Source organism: Phasianus colchicus, chromosome 1 (genome assembly GCF_987193195.1).
Source record: "Phasianus colchicus chromosome 1, bPhaCol1.hap1.1, whole genome shotgun sequence".
NCBI classification, from domain to species: Eukaryota; Metazoa; Chordata; class Aves; order Galliformes; family Phasianidae; genus Phasianus; species Phasianus colchicus.
Genome location: NC_143436.1, coordinates 108,401,531 through 108,422,542, shown reverse-complemented (window position 1 = coordinate 108,422,542; position 21,012 = coordinate 108,401,531). Strand labels below are relative to the sequence as shown.

General features: G+C 39.9%; 1 protein-coding gene across 5 annotated transcripts; it reads right to left on the bottom strand.

Annotated features, from left to right (window-relative positions):
* Window positions 1-1,423: 1,423 nt before the first annotated feature.
* CHAF1B (chromatin assembly factor 1 subunit B) lies at window positions 1,424-20,573 on the bottom strand. 5 transcript variants are annotated; one of them, XM_031612564.2, is made up of 14 exons: window positions 20,460-20,573; window positions 19,909-20,036; window positions 16,775-16,907; window positions 16,001-16,118; window positions 14,504-14,607; window positions 12,446-12,542; window positions 10,644-10,728; window positions 9,530-9,623; window positions 8,834-8,903; window positions 8,656-8,747; window positions 7,050-7,212; window positions 5,546-5,950; window positions 3,996-4,087; window positions 1,424-3,562 (listed from the first exon to the last, which is right to left on the bottom strand). In XM_031612564.2, exons 2-14 carry the CDS (start codon window positions 20,032-20,034, stop codon window positions 3,441-3,443), a joined length of 1,701 nt encoding a protein of 566 aa, XP_031468424.2. In that variant the 5' UTR covers window positions 20,035-20,036; window positions 20,460-20,573; the 3' UTR covers window positions 1,424-3,440. The 5 variants fall into 5 exon arrangements, with proteins under 5 accessions (XP_031468424.2, XP_031468423.2, XP_031468425.2 ...); XM_031612563.2 differs by having other exon boundaries at window positions 19,909-20,039; window positions 20,460-20,566; XM_031612565.2 differs by lacking the exon at window positions 20,460-20,573 and adding an exon at window positions 20,369-20,421.
* Between the last annotated feature and the right edge of the window lie 439 nt (window positions 20,574-21,012).

Below are 21,012 nucleotides of genomic sequence, written 5' to 3'. Positions count from 1 at the left end.
GAAGCTCTGAATCCTTCACAGGGAAAGCAACAGTGCTTCTACCAAGAATGGCAACAGTTCTGATGCCTTTCCTTAACATAACGTTTAAGAAATCTCTATGTGGTTGCTTGAGTAGTATCCAAAGGAAGATTACATTTCCCCCCCCCCCCAAAAAAAAACCAAAAACAGAAACAAAAAAACAAAAAACAAAAACCCACTCAACTGAGCACAGTTTTTGCATCAGAAGTGGTTACATCTTGGATATTTACTCTGAACTCTGTCAAGAGTACATAACCTGCCTTTATAGCCTCTGGACAAAGATGACCATTCCATTTGACATTAGGTCCCAACACAGTTTGAAGGCTCTTATTATGGGGACTTCTTCATACTCAAAATGCGTGGGATAGCTTAAGCCCCAAGGGCTAGTGGGCAATTCCTCCATAGTGGGAAGGAGTTACTGATTTTACTGAAATGTGCATGCTAACAGTCTTAGTAAACTCTTATAGAGGGAACCCCCAAGAAGCAGAAGCCAAAAGGACTGCAAGACATCACAAATGACAAAAGCCAAAAGCCTTATGCGACTAATTAGGAAGACTAGTGTCTGAGAGATGTCTGCTTTTAGAGGAAGAAAAGCAGAAGAGGCAACAACAGAACTATATGGTTTGTGATTGCTCCTACTGGGATTTTGCCTGAAGAATATCTGAGGTGATTCCAAGGTTTGAAGGTTCTTTTTGTCCGCAGAAATCTCTGATATTCTCAGTAAGCAATCTGATATAAGCCTGGGTATCAAATCCTTTCATTAAAGAAATAGTTCAAAGTGTCTGCTAAGATTTCCTATGGTCTCAAGTGACCCTGAAATCACAACATAAACAGAACGTGTATCTCCTGTGAGGTAGATATCTGCTATGGAAAAGTCCCTGACTTAGCCAGCAGAAGTTGGTGTTCCTGTTGCTGCCCACATGCTGGGGACCTGGGCTTCGGAATAAGAGCCAGAACTTTTTCCTAGGAGTCCACAGAGAAACAGGCAAATAAAATTTGCACTCTTGATGGATGATGACAATCTTGCAAGTAAAAATTAAAAAAAAGAAGATGAGGGTTTCTTTCCTTGTGACAAGCAGCTCCTTGGAATGCCACTGGGAGCTCATTACCTGACTGAAGCAGAAAGAGGCTTACGGTAAAAAGGCAGATGAATCAGCGCCAAGAGATGGGGATGGCCATAAAGCAGGCATAGCAGCAACACCATTTTGAGTTGGAAGAGACCTTTCAAGGCTATCTGTCCAACCTCCCTGCAGTGAACAGGGACACCTACAGCTCCATCAGATTCCTCAGAGCCCCTCCAGCCTTAACACAATTGTCTCCAGAGACAGGAAGACTCAGTAATCCATGTGCACTGTGGCCCAACAGCTACAGAAGATTGTGCTACTTTCACCTCAGAGAACACAAATTGGTATCAAAATCCTGTTTATTTGGTCTTTTGGGGGACTTGCTGGAAGGATACTGACATATACAGCTACAAAATATTTTTGACTGGGTGCAGGTTTTGGACACCTAGTGAAGAGTTCTGCAGTTCCCAAGTTTAAAACTGATTTGCTGCCTCTTAACAAGAAAGTAGAACATAATTAACTGAGAATGAATAGAAAAGAGAAGTATGAAATTATAGTAGCAGAAGAAAAACTAAAACTAATGAAAGAAGTCCTTATTAGGAAAGAAAAAATACCAGATAGAACATTATGACAGAGATGATGTGGAAATAATCTTCAAACGGAAGCAGTGAAAACGACAATAAATCTACCAATCCAATTACATTGCAAGGCAGTGAGAAAATAGGCTAGCAACTATATAAATAAATGTGGATGTTACCAGAATGTGTGTGGCATGAAATGAAGACTAATTTTATTTCTACAGATTTCAGGAAAAAAACTGTTTCAGATGTAGCTTCGCTTGGTAACAGACTTTTCACTCCTGTCTGTAAGAAATCCCAAGTTTGGCTAGGTCTAGTAAAGTTCTACCCTCATCTCAGTGGTTTAAAGAAAAGTACAGTTAGTTCCCTCAAACACTTTGCTTATTAATTTCTGTTGAAGTTTGATTGTAGTTAACATATTTCCATTTGCCTGAAACTTTTTGGGGGATAGGTATCTGTAAGCATTTCTTTGTGGAATTTTTATGAGACACTTTTGAAACATTTCTATTTCTGCATGTCTGATGTATTTGTACACTTAGAGAATGACAGAAAATAAACACTAATTAGACACCTTAAAATCAATCAAATCCAGGGAATCAGAGGTTTAATACGCATTCTAGCTTTCACCTCCCATGTGTTTCAGAACTTCACATGATAAAAAAAGTGTGGGCTAAATCACAAGAGAAATTTTTGTCTACATGGTATCATTAACCAGAACAGCTATTTACATCTTAAGTATTATCTTCTCAAAAATAAATATCTGATATTGAACAGAAGTAACGAAATGGATAAGCTTGGAATGCTGTGTCTTCACACACCAGATAAAATTCAGTGTAGTGGTTTTCAAAAATTTTGGTGTTGTTTCCAATCATAGCTCATAGTTTAATTATAGGAAAGATTAAACAAATCACCTTTTAAAAGTGTAACTACATTGGATTTGTCTTTTATTTTATTGGCCAAAACAATTTGATTATAAAAAAGAACTGGGGAAAGCTTTTTGTGCACTTTTAATGTATGAATTCAAATCTTAGTGCCCCAGGAAAATCTCATGTCTGCGTTTTTGTAAATATAGAAACTTCCTTGTTCAGTGAAGAACTTTCTTCCACTTGCTTAATGCTTACAACAGGTCTTCAGAAAATGTCTTCCTTTTGCTTTCTTGTTTTTTTGCAGTTCTAGCTTCTGATTTCTATTTCAGTATCAGTCAAACTGCATGCTACCACATTCAGAGCATATGAAGGTTTGCTTCCATTCCATAGGTACAGGAGAGCACTGATTATTTAGCACATTGCTACAATGTATGAGCCAAGCTGCCCAAGTGAAACAGCTTCAGGTTTTTTGTTTCTTCCGTTTTTCTTAAGCAACATCAGATCAGATCAGAATGAACCCAATTCCTTAGAAATTCTATTTACTTGCCAGACAGGTTGCTGGAGGACATGATACATTATAAACATCAACTCAGGAAATTCAGATGGAAACACTTAGGTTAGTGTTTGGCTTTTTGATAGCCAGATTTGCATGATTTCCTTGAACTGCAGCATCAGAGAATGCTGTCTTCAAGAAATAGAACTACACTTTTGAAGACACTTCAGAATTATTTCCTCTTCTGTAAAGCTACATTCCTGAAAACCGTCTATTACTGCCAGTTTACTCACAGCACTACGTCAAATATTCATACAGTACTTTAATCAGGAATTGAGGATTTATCAATTGCAGAAAGAAATGAGCTCTCAGGTACGGCCGCATTGCGTTCAGATTGAAGAGTCTACTAAGAAACTAGCTGTTATTTATTTGGTTTGCAGCCGATCGGATCTTCAGCAGACACAGAAAGAGGCATTTCCTCAGTTCTAGGACGTTTAGATGCTGGAGAGTTTTGAAGACTGTCATCAGATGGTAATGGCCTCTCTGAAACAGGCAAATATGAAAGTCATTTAAGCTATGCGAAGTCAGATTAAGGAACTGGTTTGTTGGATTCATGAACAATTAAATACTCGAGAAACTGGTTTGATAGTCCAGCACCTGAAACAATTCAAGTGTCTTTAAAAACAAGTAAATTTATTCTTCAGTGTTTCAAATGTCAGTTAATGGCATCATTATTATTGAACTGCAGTAACATACTGTCACATGAGCAGCTGAGACAACTGCAGTGAGAACAACACACTTCATGTTGTCAAAAGCACCTTTCAAACACACCTACATAATGAAGAAGCTTTACAATCTGCAACTACTTTTACATCTGTGCTTGATTTGAGATCTTTAGGGCTTATATTATAAGTCTATAATGGAAAAAATGATTGGCAAAAAATTTTGCTGGATATTAAGAGCCACAAAAACTTACCATGTTCCTGTTCTGAGGAAGAAGGTACAGGAACTGTGTCTGTATATACTGAGGTTGGTGTTTCCGGCTTCAGTGATATCAAGTTTATTCTCCTTTGAAAGAGAAGAAACAGTTCAATTACTTTATTTGAAGATTTATTTGACACACAGTAATTTAAATTTAGGTCTTGTTTGGAAATACGTTACTAATCATATTATCTTCTTTGATATGTCAAGTAGGGCATTTTCAGAAGTTCTCTGAATACAACTACTCATCTTTTTATTTATCTTTTTTCACAAGAAAATACTTTTTCATATGTTATACTTGAAATGATCCTACACAGTATATTATTTTGGTCAAATATTTTAAAGCAAAGACTGGCTGAAAAGGCAAAGAATTTAACCTTTTTCTTGACACCTAACTGTTGTCAAGAAAAGCTAAGGCTTCTAGTTCCACTGCAACAGCTTACTATTCCTGGGCTAGTCCCATCCACATTAACACTTCTGACTGATAAAACTCTAGAGAATTTTTTTGATCACTGAAGTGTGCTTTCAAAAATAAACAAACCAAGCCAGAACAACAACAACAAAATAAAACTTTACATCACGTCTTCTAGATGACACTTAAGAAATAAGATGAGTGGCAGAGGATTAACTGATCTATTAAAAAACAAATCTGACAGACAGCACCATGCATGCTACAAGAAGATACTCATGGTGCAATTAGCTGATATGATAAAACATAGCTAAAACAAGTTTAAGTAGCACCATCAGTCACCTTGCCCTCCAGACAACAGTCACATTCAACACTCCAGTTAGTCCTTCATTTGTTAGTCCTTGTACAGATGATCACTGATGTACAGAAAGCCATCATCCTGCAATCACCCAATCACCTCTTCTAAGAGTTTTCTTTGCAGCTGATGATGAAACCCAGAAACTGCTTTCTCAATGACCACCTCTTTCCTAGCTACCTAGTAATTGATGTATTCCTTTGAGAAATAGCAATAGGCTCCTAAATCATAAAATTAGCCTTTCTTTGCTGACAACTTCTAGACTTCTAATTGTGTGTGTATCAGCTCAGGATCTTATACTGCAGGCTCTGTGACAATATTGCAGGCTGTGTGACAATTAATACTTGAATGACAGGCAATTTCTGAAAACATCTAGATCTTCACCCTACGGAATATCTTCAGGCAGTGCTTTAAGACCCATTCATATGGTTCTTTACTTCTCAAAATACTTCTTGTCAGAAGGGTTTCATAATATTCCGTCAGCTGAAGGGACCATCCTTCTAGAAAGTGGAACATAAAAACAGGCAACTGTGTCTGCCATCTTGACAAGGCTAAAATGCCAGGTTAAGTTTGCTACTGCCTCACATTTTAGATAGAAATATGAGACTTACATTTAGGATTTTAAAGACATTTTGACCTTTTAGTTGCAGTACAACTAGAACAAAAAGTTCCAGGTCAAGACCAGGAATTTATATCTAAATCTCAAGCCTTTAAATGTAGCACAAGCACAGCTTGTCTTGGCCTTCATATTTATGACTGCAAATGGCAATATAAATCTCACCTCGGCGTCTTGCTCCACGCTTGTAAAGTGTTGAGAGTAATCCTCCTGGGCTGGTTTACTTTAGTACTCTGGCTGGCTGGCTGGCTGATTTTCCTCTCCTCTGAAGATGAGACTGGAACATTTTTTATGCCAACAGGTGTGAAAGGCAAGTCCTTACCAGCAGCTACAGGCGTTTTAGGTTGGAGAGTGGGAGTGCTCAGAGGAGTCCCCTCTGTCAGCCTTGAGCCTGGGGAAATGACTTTGTGTGGTTGACTCTTCTTCACTTTCTTCTCTGTTGTACCAGAAGTCCTAACATTTATTTGAGGCTTTTCCTTCAGTGGTATTCCCAGTTCATCCTTCTCAAAAGTAACAAAGGAACAGTATCCATCCGTAGAAGAAATAGCAAGAAAGGCTCCATCACTGGACCTATTTGGAATTTTTTTTCCATTAAGGGGAAAGGTAAAAACTTCTTTCTTCAACCCCAACTCCCCTCCATATGTAACACACACTGTACTCATCTGTACTTCTTCCCCCCCGCCACTACACACAAACATCTAAGCAAAATTGCAGTCAAGTGAAAAACATCCAATTCAAAAGAACAACGATCTTCACATCTTGCCTTCATACCTCATTTAATCTCTCCGGCCTTGCCAATGATTAGTGGTAGCGTGCTGCTACCAGAAACTACATCCATCTGAGCTAGGACACAATATGGTCCATATCTTCAGCCACAGTTTCAGAAATATTGCTGAACTCTGCATATCCAGACCGGAAGAGCAATTTAAGCTCTCTAGTTATGACCCTCACGCTAAGTAGAAGCAGTGCTCAGAATCTCTGTGGTGTTCACAAGGACAGGTGCTTGGTGCCCATTTTAATCAATGATGTCATGATTCTACTTTCTTCTGTTCCCTTTCTCGTGTTACACAATGATTTTCAGTTTCTGAGCATCTATTATAACTTCTAAAAAAAGAAGTGTCCACATGGTCCTCGGTTTAGGAATACGGGCAAGAAAGGCCTAACAAGCCCAGTCAAGCAGAGGGATTATTCTGACTGCAGAGACTTGACTTCAGTTTTCAGCTCCAGTTCTGACTTCCTACATCAAGCCAGATTAGCTACTATGCATAAAGAACCACCATGAAGAATTATACAGATAAAGCATAATTTGGCCACAACACAGACACCGAAAGTCAAAGATGACCTTGGTAATCTCAAATAACGTCACTGTTACCACTTACACTCCCTGGACAATGGGCTCTTTATTGTGCATATATCTGTACAAATGCCACCTGCTTGTCCTTTGGCTGCTGGCACCTTAGTTCCCAACTGATCAAAGAACCACAGTTTTCCACTTTAAAGAGCAAACAAGATGACTTGCTGTCCAGATATTGCAATGACAGTGACTAAAGATGCGTCATGAATGAAACCCAAAAATAAAGCAGGACACAAGATGCAGTGCAAAGCTTCAACACAAAAACAGGATGTTCTCGCCAACACAAAGAATCTTAAGAATCTAACAACGACCTACCATGAAATGTCACTGAGGGTGTGATAATGTATGTTAGAAACATAACCAAAAGGGAAAGACTGCTCAGTATCATAAAAAAGCACAGAATCTTCTGACGCAACAGCAAACACCAATCGATAGGGTAGATTCAATAGAGCAGGCGATGATTTCTGACTGATTTCATCTATAATGCAAACAAATGAAAACACTGAGAATTCTTTCTTGTGTTCAGTGCAGGGTAGTAACTGCACTAGTTAGTCGTGAACCAAATAAAGATTTAATTGCTCATCAAATAATGACTGAGAAGATAGCAAGGCTATAAAATGTAAAGTTTAATGGCAAGTGCTAACATTTCCATTGTCTATAGGTTCTACCGTCTTAGAGAGAAGACAGCAGAAGTTCAGTTCACTCAGGTTGCTCATATCTTGTTTTGTAAAGTATGTTTTTTCCCAGTTGACGTTTTTCAATATAATTACGCACTTTAATACCAAAGTTTAAACAAACAACTCCTAGGATATACATTAAATCAAAGTCACCGTAAATTTATGCCTGCACATTATATTCTGTATGTCTCATACAAAATGTATCTTGGTTTCTAGCTTCTAGCTAGCCTTTTGCTTCCAGCACTGTTTCACTGTAAGGACAGATTATTCCACCTCCCACTGGATCACTAGCAAGCTACTTTTCCAAATTCCTAGAATATGGGCCTCCTGTTCACTTCTGTGATTATGGAAGCAATGCACTGTAAAAGGCAGGCCATTAACATGTACTTGCACTTACAGATTTCTGGACTACCGCATTTTCACTTCTCTAGAAGCGTGCTGCAGAAACTAACCACTGCATTTAGAGCTACAGAGACTGACAGCTGACACTCACCTCCTTGCCACAAAATAACACTGGAATCTAAGTATTATGATGGAAATACAGAACACAACAGATTATCTCTAAATCCTCTAAGGCATACTGCACATTGACCCTCTACAGAGGTTTTATTTCACTCCTGCTTGAAATGAGCAAACTCTGCCTTTTCAGCAGAATACAACTAGTCTGGTTAAAATATAAACACTCCTGCCCCACAGGGCTCATAAGAAGGCTAAATTTCAACCTCCAGGTAAGTTCTCATGCAACTTCATACCACTCTTCCCCTCCTCAGAATTCCCATTCTGATCAGAGATCAGCATTCTTTCTAGTTTGGCTTCCTTGAATAAACATCAAAGGGTGTTGCAAACTACACTAACTCTGTGGTGCTTCTGTGATGTGGGTAGTTGAGACTAAAAGAAAATATTTCATTGCATTGCCCCTTCAGTGCTAAGCCAAGTTATTTACATTCCCCCCGTCCCCCCAAGCAAAATGGTTAAAAGTTAAAGGAAAATACTAAGAATTATTTTTGTAGCCTACGGTGCCAAGTAAGGCATTCATCTACTATTTCAAAAGCTACTCACAAGGTACTTGAGGTAAATTCAGGGTCTTAGAATCAGGAAAGAGCTTCTAAGATGTGGTACAACACTATCTTAATGGAATGTTAAAAGGCTAGGGCATAAAATTGTATGGCCTGAAAATAAACAGTCACATTGGCCTTTTCACATATTTGCTGTAAAAATCATACTCCCTGAAGGATTTGCAGTACCTTTATTAAGTGCTCGTCTCAACTCAAAGTAGACTGGGCAGCAGCGAACAGCAAGAGTTGCCTTTCCTGGACAGGGCAGATGACCCATGGGCCTTTAAGAATAAGCATTTCAGAAAACAGCATTTCATTATTATTATTTTTTTTAATAAAATAATATTGACATCTTATTAAACTCTACCTTTTAAGATTATTTCTGGAGAAAATATATGTGGTGTTTGTCACATTTTCTCCTGATTCAACACAGCCAGCTGCAAAAATAAAAGGCAAAAGCATTACTCATCAAGTCAAAAGGTACTGACTACACACTTTATGTCTATCAACATTTTACTTCTGAAGAATTAGACTTGTCATTTAGTTGGGCAAGAGCTGTGCAACTTGAATACAACTTAAAAAGGCATCCTAAATATTTATTTAACGCTGTTTGTGTTTCCCTTATATAATTCCCACTCAAAGCTTCTTTTTTATGTTGCCAGACATCTGTAAATGCTGTGCTTAAGTGGGCAAACTGATCCCCTCCTTGCAATGTTATTTTTACTATAACTGCATAATGTTTTTAAGAAAGAATACAAACGAAGCGACACCTGACAGTCAAAAGAAAATAATAACTCCTCATTTCTATTTTAACAGAAAATGTTGCAATTTCCACGTTTCAGTTAAGAAAAATCCCATTAATATCATTTTTATCACAGAGAACATTGAAGTTCTGAGCCGCTGGTGAAAACATATTGTGGAGTCTCTATTTCCTTCAACAGAAAGATGATAAATGAGGAACGGCATCATTCAGATAAATAACCTCCCCCCTACTAGTCTGAAAGCAATCCTTATGCTTAAAGTATAAGCAGTGCACTTTATAGCATATGTCCTTCTCACATACCTGGAGTGAGTAGTAAAGAGCCATCAGGAGTAAAACTGAGTCTGCGGAAAAATGACTTCATGCTGTCATCGTGAAACATCCGATAGCTCCTAGCCTGTAACATTGAAAACTTGATTGTTACATTCATTGTGCCATTACATTCAGCTGGAATTTGAGTGAGAAAAATCATCTGGTTGTACAACCCATCCTCATGGAACTTTTAAAATTAAAGACAAATATTTTAAAAAACCACTGCTCCTTCAAACTCATTTTCTCTCTTTGCTATTAACTCTTTACAGCTAAGAAAAATAGGCCCTAATCCCTCTTCAACTAATCAAAACACTCTAAGAGTAGTCACATTAGACCTGTCATCAAGGAATAATAAGCTGGAGAACAACATTATGTAGCAGGCATTGTAAAAGCTTGTTCCACAGGCATTTAATTTTAACTCTTCAAGTAGAGGTTTAAATAGAACTTTTATAATGGCAAAGAGCCCTCTCTCAAACCTCTCCTTTTGTCACTACAGCAATTGTTACAAATGTTAAAAAAAATATAAATAAAAGAAATTGAAAAGCTAGCTTGGAATTATTATTTTAGTATCACTTTGAATTAATTTGCGGGGGAAAAAAAAAGCTTTTTGGTTTCTCTTTGACAAAGCAGTAAAAATGTAGGAAATTCGAATCCCATTTTTCCTAAAAATTAGAATACCTTTTGAAAATTTCAGACTGCTGCACTGAAAGTATTAATGCTATGTTGTATCTGTTAATAAATGTACAGCTACTATCTGACAGACAAGTTTTCAGTCTGTTAAAATTCACATGTAATTTTTTTCCACACTACTTCAAAATTTACCAAAATGTTAGTGTTATTACTGTGCACAAAATGCACAGTGTTATCACTTTACTCAGCTGAACTTGCTGATCAACAGCAGCAGGCAATGTTCTCTGTTAATCGCTTCTAAAATGGCACAGAAAAAAATCTGTAAAAGATAAAGGTGAGATAAAGAGAGAAATACGTGATGTGTGGATTATTTGAGTGGAAAATACTTGCTCCTCTGCTTACAGGGAACAGAGTAACTCATACAGAACAGTACCCAGCATGTTCTCCAGTACCATTAGAAGCAGAAACAACATACCTCTCCTTCAGCTCCTGACTCAGATGGCATCTTGGTAACATTGAATGCCACACGCTTGGTTTGTGTGTTGTATACCCGCAGAACCCTACATAGTAAGAGAGTACAGTTAGCTTTCAGTGACCTTTCACCCCAGCTTTCATACAGTGTTACAACACTACGCTTTTTGGTCAGGACTGCCAAATATAAGAAATCTAAGTGACAAACACAAAAATGTTTAACTCCATTCATGAGAGACCACTAGAACAGATATATTGCTTATGGCTACGCAACCAATTAGTCACTGACAACTATTTGACTCAATCATGTTTCCGAAGTACCAGCACACATATTCATGGAAGAATAAAGGAATTTAATGGATAGCAAACAGCCATGTCATTCCTACCTGTGCTGCAGCAGCCACTACACTCCTGTGATGTGGGAACTCATCTCACCATTACTACATTTCGGGGCTTTCATTGAGTTTTCTTAGGAATAAATGAAAACTGGAGCATAACACCACAGAGAATGTTTGAGCTCTGCTGACTTTATCTCCCTAAAACAGCAGGTAGCCAAAGCAAATCTAACGGCTGGTCTAAACGTCCTGTCCCTTCTGCCAGCTCTGACATCCACTGAAGCCTCTGCTTGGTTACATTGGTTTGTTAGGCTAGTAGAAAACTAACCTAACAGAAGATAGATTTGATTTGCTGAAACAGCTCCATAGAGTCCTGACAGAGCAAGGAGGAGAGAACAGAAGGTGATGCTGTGGCATTCAGCAGTTGGTTTGAGGCAGCTGTGGAACTACAAGCTCTGGGTGTCACACAGGTAAGCTAGCCTGGCAAAAGTGGAGGAAATCTCCCTACTCCAGGCTGCTGAACATCCAGTCCAAGCACCAGCTCCAGCTCCTGTTGGACTCTTGCTGAGCTAGATAATATATGCCAACCTTGCAGAAGTGTCTGAAACTTGAGGAGGTAGGAGACTTCCTCTGTTCAGATCAGTTAATGCTCTAGCTTGTGACTTGACTCCAAGAAAAACTTATGCATCACACTATTACTCATGTTTCGCTGCTGTTCGTTTTAATAAAAGCAGACAGATTTCTCATAAGTGATTATCAGAAGACAGAGGCTCATAATAAACCAGTAGTCATTAACTCATCATTTCTGAGAGCCTATTGCAAATCTTAAATCAAAACTACTTCTGCACTATTACAGCAATTTTCTTTGCAACGGGTGCCAGATGACATGCATTTATTAGCCAGCTGCAATCCCTTCAGAGCAGCACACATGCCCTTAACAGTTTAAGCTGAACTGCAAAGTTCTGACAAGGCCCAACTTTTATGAAGTGTGCATTTGCTTCCCCAATGACATCACTTACAAAACTGCTGGGGATGAGGAGGGAGCAAGAGGGCAAAAGAAAGATATCAGTGGAAAAACATTTTAACTAATTACTTAACCTGTTCATATCTTTCTGTAAATTGCATTGATAAGGATGGACTTAGTAGCTCACTGACAACCAGAGAATGCAGCAATCTCTTTAAGATGCATCTGGTATCTCTAATGACTAATGGCATGAAAACTTATTGACTAAAGACAATTTTCTTTGAAAGGTTACATAAGCTTACTTGCCATTTAGAAAAGACAATCATACCTCAGGAATCATTTACCACAGCCATAAAGCTAACTAACTTAGCACGTTGCTTTCACCTCAGCTTTCTTACAGAACAATCTGAACCCACATAACAGTCACATTTATAACATATTTGAGCATGAGTTAAAAGTATGTTTAAGAAAAAACATCAAGGCAAAACACTTAGAGCGACAGCTCACCTATCACAACTCAGAGTTGCAATGTACTGGCCTAGAGGATCCCAGGTTATTCCTTGGACATAACTCTTGTGTTCATTTAATATTGAAACCTTCTGTCCTGAAATTACAAACAGTTCCCAAATTCTGAGTTCAAATGTGCTTTAAAAACATTTCTTCATTTCAGAAATAAAGCAAAGTAGAATGTTTTAAAATGTAAACAAATAATCTTTTGAACATGCAAATATATCCTGGTGGTACCTGACAAGAATGCTGGAAACAGCTAGATTTTAGAAATAAAACAGCTAGATGCAGCCAATTGGCAATGCCAATTCAAGAGCTGTTCCCTGTGAACTAACTCAGATAAGCAGTTTAGTTCAGGCATCAAATGAGCACATTTCAAAACTAAAAGCATATCAAATTTTTTTCTGATGTGGAAAAAAAACTACAAATGGAATTCTAAAATACTTTTCAATAGTTAACCGATTTTGGGTGTATGAGAAGTCAGAAATTCCAGCATCAAGACGTAACATTCAGGTGGGGCTAGATAGCAAGGTTCTGCTATCCAGGCCTGTAGAAACTCATTTCCTCCACCAAGCAGTCACTGAAAAAATGCACTGCATGCTCACTGACTGATCATTTACTCACACAGCTTTCAGAACTGCTTCTAAAGCAGTGCTAACTCATTCTTTCACAACTCAATCTATCACGAAGGCATGAACTCTTCAACCCCTCTAATGTTCTAGAGTGAAATGGCACAAATCCAAAGTGCTAGAATGAGGTAAAGCTACATGTAATTCTTGTAAAATATTTCATTTTAACTGTAATTAAGACTTCTAACAGCACGGTCTTGTTTTGTTTCAAAGACACAGCTCTTTGAAAAGATAACAGAGTTGAGGCCACGCTGCAAATTCCAAAAGTCCTTCTGGTCTGAAAGTCCCTGTTCTCAGACAGTGCCCAACAACAGATGCCTAAGAACATGAGAAGTGAGCGAGCACGTAACAGTACTTCTCCAGGATGTTCTGTGAGTTGCCAAGTTTGTACTTACACAATTTCTTAAGCCAGTGATGTTGTCTTTGTACTAAACAGCCCTGAGGATTTTTTAATTAATTTTCATTCAGTCACGTGTTTTTGTTTTTTACCTAAACTATGCAATCTTTTAGCCGGCGTCAGGCTCTCCTTGAAACTCTTTACTTTCGTGTACCTACAACCTCAACCACAAGTCCTACATTTTCCAGTACTGGCTTCTTATTTCTGACTTACTAGTTCTGACACTGCCTAGAAGATACAAATTTCCTCTGCAGCAGTAATTTCATGCTAAAAAAAAGCAGCAAGAATGGAAGACATTATGCATAAGTAACATAAGAGGACATTCAGCATTTTTATCAAAAATTAAGGTGGCACCTGGTAACAACACCCATGCACAAACTTATGCTCTGAGCGCACACACATTTAATTGAACATCCATGTAAGTTATACTTAGGGAAAGTCAACTATTTCCACATGAAATCAGAAGTGAAAGCAATGATCACATTGCTAATCAGAAAATATTAAACTCCTATCAAGGAACCTAACCTAGCTGGTTACTGGCAGCTATATACACACAGTTGGGAACTGCAGTGTCCTAAATATTCTACAGGGCTTTTCCTGGAGAATATGAGCAATCCCACAGCAGTGGGATGAGCATGAACAAAAGTGTTTTGCTGAACAAAGCATAAAGAAGTGTCACACCTGGAAAAAAAGAAGCCTTCTGCATTCTTCTGTGCTTAGCTGACATAGTTACTTGATACCAGTCAAGTTTTGTTTGCTTGCTGGGGAGCGTGGGGTGAGTATGAGCTTGAGGAAGGTGGGAAGAAATGGTGACATTCACTTTCCAAGTAATCTGAAGTGATTACTTGTGTGCAAACTTTGCTGACCTGAAGGTATCTTTATATGCTGGAGTATATGCCTCACAATTCCAGAAATCTACTAACTAAGCTGACTGTTCTCTCACTAAATAAAGATGTGTTTAATTACTTTGGTAAATACCTGGGGATACTTCCATCAAGGGTGGAGCCACAATGGATAAAACAGAGTACTTACCTTTAATGACATCCCACATGATAGCCGTGTTATCTACAGAGGCAGATGCCATGTAATTCCCATCTGAGGTCCAACAAATATCATACACATCTTCTAAGTGGCCTCTAGAAGCCAGCAAAGGAACTGATTATTAAGGCAAACAGGTACATGTAAATGTAACAGCTGTACATGTTTTGGGGTTAAAAAAAAATAATCAAAGAGAAAAATAAAGAACTGTTGAAGAAAAGGAACAGCATGATTTTCAGCTTCTACAGAATTTCCATACTCAGAGACGTTAAAATGTTGTATAAAGCACATTCTCCTTCTATTCAAAGTAGGTTTCTTTAACATTTCTTTTTTCACAGACAATTAATGTCACTATTCATGAAGACTTTCCTGCATACTTAGGGGTTTCATAAAAACAGTAAACAAAGATGCATACGCAGTAGAAATACAGAAAATTAGGTTTGATTTGATGTAGCTGAACGAACGTTTAAAAATACTGAGAACCATCTAGAAAGACTACATCAAATCTATGCACATTGCTTGTAGTTTGAAGGTTTATTATACAGGGTGGATGCTTCAATAATGAACGTTTGCAACACTAAATTTAGGGGAGGGGGATTGGCTCTGTTTGCTTTAAGAGATTAATGTTATTAAGGATCATGTTGGTGTTTTATGCAACCTCACTAGCACATCAGAAACTGTTCTCACAGAAATCTTAATAGTTGCAAGGAATGTACTGATTATGGATAGCAACAATTACTTATGTTTTGTAAACAAGTGTAAATTCTGAATGACAGAGAGCAAAACTTTTAACAGATACTACACAGAAAGCATAACAATATATATCTCGTAAAAAACTACTGCAGATCGCAGAACCACCCATTTCATGCAATCTTCTGCTGAGAGTGAGAACAGAACACCACACACAGTACTGCAGCTGCAAACCAGCAGTGGTTTGATGCCTTAGCCACTGTCAGCAATACTTACCTGGTCTTTGCAGGCAAAGTGTGTCTATCTTATTAATTACAACATAGTTTGAAACAAAAGCTGTCCAGTGTAAAAGATTTTCAACTATTTAAAAGAATTAGTTGAAAAAGACTCCTCAAGCCTCATAGCTACTATCTGGCAAATATGCCCAAACTATTTCAGCTACTGATGTTTTTTGTTTTAATAATGATCAAAATTTGCACTATGAAGCTAATAAATAAAACTTTATATTTAGTTATATACAGGCATTAAAGGTCAAGTGATTGCAAATCTCAGGAACCAATTTCAGAGCACATCAGCTATGTCATGCAAATTCTTTATGTCACATAAATGCTGTAACAGAAGATGCAGGTTGGCCCTGTATCAAAACAAAGAAATTAAAGACAAAAAGATGAACTCACAGTAAGCAAATTTCAGAGAGTGTAGAAGTCCTAAAATCACTGACAAAAGACTGTACTAGATGATAAAATTCACTGTGGAATCAAAAACACTGAAGAGAAAAACATCTCTAAAATATTATAATACCTTAAAGTTTTAACAACTGTCCAGTTCTCCTTGTTAAGCTGAGCTTCATCTTCATCCTGAAAAGCGAGTGGTTCCAATTCTTTGCTATCATTCAGCTTCCATAATAAAATAACAGCATCTGGACAAGAAATAATATGAAGTTTCTTTCCCACTCGTTTGCTAACACATTATATTTAGTTCAATGTTATGATCACCTCACGTATGACACATGAAGAACAGACCTTAACTTGCACTGGGGAAGAGAAGTTCCTAGACTGCTTTACCTTTTTATTTTTTTGCATAATGCTTTAATTAAAAAAAAATAGAGAGATTCCCAGGAGTAAAATGAGAGTGCAGAGCTTAACTTTCAATTTGCTTTGGATTAGAACTGGCTATGGTTCTGTATGTCATGCTTTCTGAAAATCTTCTAGTGAAGAAAGTAACACTCAGCTCTGTTTCAGGGGACACACACCCACCTACTGCTGTCCTTCCTGAAGAAACTACATCACCCTGGAGAGATAGGGAGAAACATAGAGATTCAGCCAGCTTCTCACTGTGATGCTAGGTAATCCACTCAATCCCCCCTCCTTCTCAGACTCACAGCCAGCAGTAAGTTACTTAGGAACTAAGTGCATGACAGGCATTTACTGCTTACAGTCAGAGGGCACGTAGGAATCCGAAACTGAAATTATGAGAGAGGTATGAACAAGTCCATACGTTCACTTTTCCCCCTTCACTCATCAGATGCACAAACAGAGCTTCTTTTCATCAGCACCACTGAACACTGTTACTCACCATCTCCACCAGATGCGAGGACTTCACCACTGGGAGAGAAGCGCACGACATTTACTGCTTTGGTATGGCGGGCGAGGTTGGACAAGAATTCCACAATAGCTTTTCCATCCGGTCCTTTTTCCACTTTCCAGATCTAGTTACAAAAATACTGTAGGTAGTTTATGGAAACAAGGTATAATCTACATGTCTCACAAGAACTCACAATTTACTCCTTGGACCATCATTCTGAACTTATGATCTGAAGCTTCCACAGGTAAAGCTGCAACGGCACCACAAATTTTCTCTCTTTGAGCTACAGCTGCAACAGTACTGTATTATAGAATCATAGAATCACAGAATCACAAGGTTGGAAAGGACCTACAAGATCATCTAGTCCAACCATCCTCCCATTACCATTGCTACCACAAGCTACTAAACCGTATCTCGTAGCTCCTCATCCAGACGCCGCTTGAACACTGCCAGAGACAGCGACTCCACCACCACCCTGGGCAGCCATTCCAGTGCCTGACCACTCTCTGAGAGAAAAAGTTCTTCCTTATGTCTAATCTAAATTTCCTCTGGCACAACTTGTGGCCATTTTCTCAGGTCCTGTTTGTTGCTTGGGAGGTCAAACCCCTCCTCATCTCAACCTCCCTTCAGGAAGCTGTAGAGTGCAATGAGGTCTCTGAGCCTCCTCTTCTCCAGGCTAAACAATCCCAGCTCCCTCAGCTGCTCCTCCTAAGATTTGTGCTCCAGACCCCTCACCAGTTTCGTTGTCCTTCTCTGGACATGTTCCAGGGCCTCAATGTCATCCTTGTAGTTACTTTTAGTATGACTTCTGTGATTTTTGCCAGTTCCCCCTCCTTCTTAAGCAGCCTTCCAAAAGAAGAAGGAACATCTTTTATGTCAAACAACACTGAAAAATTCCTGGCCATGTATAAAAAACATGTATATGCATAAGTATTAATGAATATATATTTAAGTAACCTATTTACACAGCCCAAATCCCTGAGGTGCATACAGTGTCAGCTAAGAAATCAATTTGCCTCTGAGGAAAAGTTTTGTCTGGATTACTGGAATTAATTCCTAATTTTTCATGATACATATCCCACTTAGCACTTCCAAAAGAAAGAGGCAGTCCAGCCAGACACATATCACCGTTACAGTTCATGACAATTTATTACAAAACACATTTAAAAGTATAATATTTCACAATATATTGCATTGAGGTTCCTAAGGAACATGCTTGGATCCAATCAAAATGCACCCCACTGTAAAGACAGATCTGACCTTTGCACCTCAGATCCTCTGCTAAAACAGAACATTTACCTATTCAGAAGGAAATGCAGGAGTAATAAAAAAAGAAAACCTTATTATTTGTTTTCCTGCTTATCACACATATAACAAGATCCTCCTGCAATATTCCTGATTTCTTCAAACATATCAGATAACAGAAGAATGCCAGAATATAAGCAGGCCCAAAAAATAATTAAAATGTAAAATTATCAGCAAAGATAGATAAATAGACAGAAAAATACACACGCATCACAGAAAACCTGCATGAATTCACTGCCTTCCAGTCCATTCCTAAGAAGGACATGAAGACTCTTGGCTTGGAATCCTTCTTCATACCAGAATGAGTTTTAGAGAAAGGTTAGCGGTAGAATTTTTATTAAACAAGCCTTCTGTTTCACTGCACATCACCAGGACTGGATGCTGAAGAGACATAGTGGAAATCAAACACAAAATGAACAGCCCAGCACTGATGGGAAACTATACTGCAGTATTGGATCCAATAAAAAGGGAGGCAAGCATTTCAGAAGTACTCAAGCAGTGACCCAGAAAAACTCTGAGCACTGTATCTACCTTCTGTACTGAGAAGCTGTTAGAAAAGCAGCAACACATTTGAGTCAAGTATATTTGTCTGCAATGAAAACTCTGCCTCGCCAGGCCATTAACTTTATTTAAAGAGTTGACTAACATGTAATTAAAAAATAATATGGCTCATTCAGTGCTTCTGATTTCCCACTGTTTTCCGAAGAGCGCGAAGGCTATTAGAAAAAACAAGTGATCACTGAATGACAGGGACAGTCCTCATGGCCAATAAGAATTTATAAGAAAGAAAACAACTGCTTGATTTTGCAGTGGTGAATCTGATAGCCACTATTTTGTGGCTTAGGCTACACAATCAATCATTATTTTCAGAAATGACTTTCAAAAAAAGAACAACTAATTAACACAGCTTGTTAACACCAACAGAAAACCATTTCTGAGAGCTGTACACGGAACTGACTGAAAAGGTGTGTGGAAAGATCCCATAGTGCTGACAGCTTACAAAACAGGCAGATGAAGATCAACTGTGATGAACACAAAGGAATGAAAACCAGCTGTTTCTCATTAACCCATAAGATGATGCCATAAGTTTGGGGTTACTACTCAATCACAAAACCACAGGGGTTGGAAGGGACCTTTGAAGATCACCTAGTCCAACTTCTCAATAAACACGGGTCATCTTCTACAAGATTCAGTTTGACACTCGGCATTAGCCAAGAGCAGTAAGCATAGATAGACAGCCATTCTGTCTACAACTGAACAATCTCATGCTTTTGCCCTCAACATCTACTCCTCTCACAGAACCATTAAGGTTGGAAAAGACCTCTAAGATCACCTAGTCCAACTATCAGCCCAACAACCACATCACTCAGTGCCACATCCACACGGGTCTTGAACACCTCCACTGACAGTGACTTCACCACTTCTCTGTACAGCCTGTGCCACTGCCTCACCGCTCTTGCTGAGAAGACATTGCTCCTGACATCCAATCTGAACCCCCCCCGGTGCAACTTGAAGCCATTAGCTCTCATCCTATCACTTCTACCTGGGAGAAGAGGCCAATCCCATGTCACCACAACCTCCTCTCAAGTAGTTATACAGAGCAATGAGGTCTCCTCTGAGCCTCCTCTTCTCCAGACTGAACAACCCCAGCTCCCTCAGCTGCTCCCCATCAGACTCATGCCCCACAACTCCAATGTCCTTCTCTGGACACTGTCCATGGCCCCGATGTCCACACCGCTTCCTAAAATAACACCTCAGATAAGAGCACGTGTCACGCTTTATTTATGCCAGGAAGCAGAACAGGAGAGGTGTGACCATACCCGGACGGCCGTGTCCACACCCGCAGAGGCCAGTCGATTGATCTTCCCATCAGTCCCGTGCTGGAAGTCCAAGCTGTACACAGGCTCCTTGTTGTGCCACGCTATCTCGCAAGTGATGACCTTCATATCTGCTAAGGAAAACAGAGCAAAACGCTGGCTAAATTCCTGTTCCCTATAACCACGATCTAAGTTAACATGGTCCTCACAAGCACTACGGGAACTGACAAGACGGTAGTTTCAGGAAGATCGTTTTAGATCGCCGCGATTACAGCAGAGGTTACCGTCGGAGCGCTGCAGCACGCAGCACACTGCGGGCAGGAACTGCAGCTCTTCCCTCCTGGAGGAGGCCGACCCGACCCCGCACCGCCAACAGAGGCCGCTCCCGCCCGCCGGCGGTGGAAGCTGGCAGGGGTTTAACAGCATGGAAGAACATAAGCCGCCCGACCCCGCCGCTCCTCACCGCACGCCCACAGAAAGCATCTGACCCCTGGCCCGGCCGCCCCGCGCGCCTCTCCCCTCAGCCCCTACCGCTGTAACAGCCCTCTCTCTACCTGCGATCCGGCCCGGCCCAGCTCCAGCGCGGGAGCGCGTTTCCCGCCCCGCGCATGCGTGCGGGTTCTGGGCGGGATCGAGCGGGGCGACAGCGCCCCCTGGTGGCACTGCTGAGGGCACGGGGCGGGGAATGGAAAGCGAGTAGCGTCGGGCTGGGCAACACGGCCCGGCTGGGCAGCGGTGTGGCCGCCTGGACGGAAGCGTTGGAGGTTCGCGCAGCTTCTCAAAGCCACAGGGAGGCGGCTTTCCTCTCGGCCTGAGTCCTAGAATCACAGAATGGCCTGGGTTGAAAACGACAACAATGATCACCTAGTTTCAACCCCCTGCTATGTGCAGGGTCGCCAACCAGCAGACCAGGCTGCCCAGAGCCACATCCAGCCTGGCCTTGAATGCCTCCAGGGATGGGGCATCCACAGCCTCCTTGGGCAACCTGTTCCAGTGTGTCACCACCCTCCGTGTGAAAAACTTCCTCCTCATATCCAACCTAAACCTCCCCTGTCTCAGTTTAAAACCATTCCCCCTTGTCCTATCACTATCCACCCTCACAAGCAG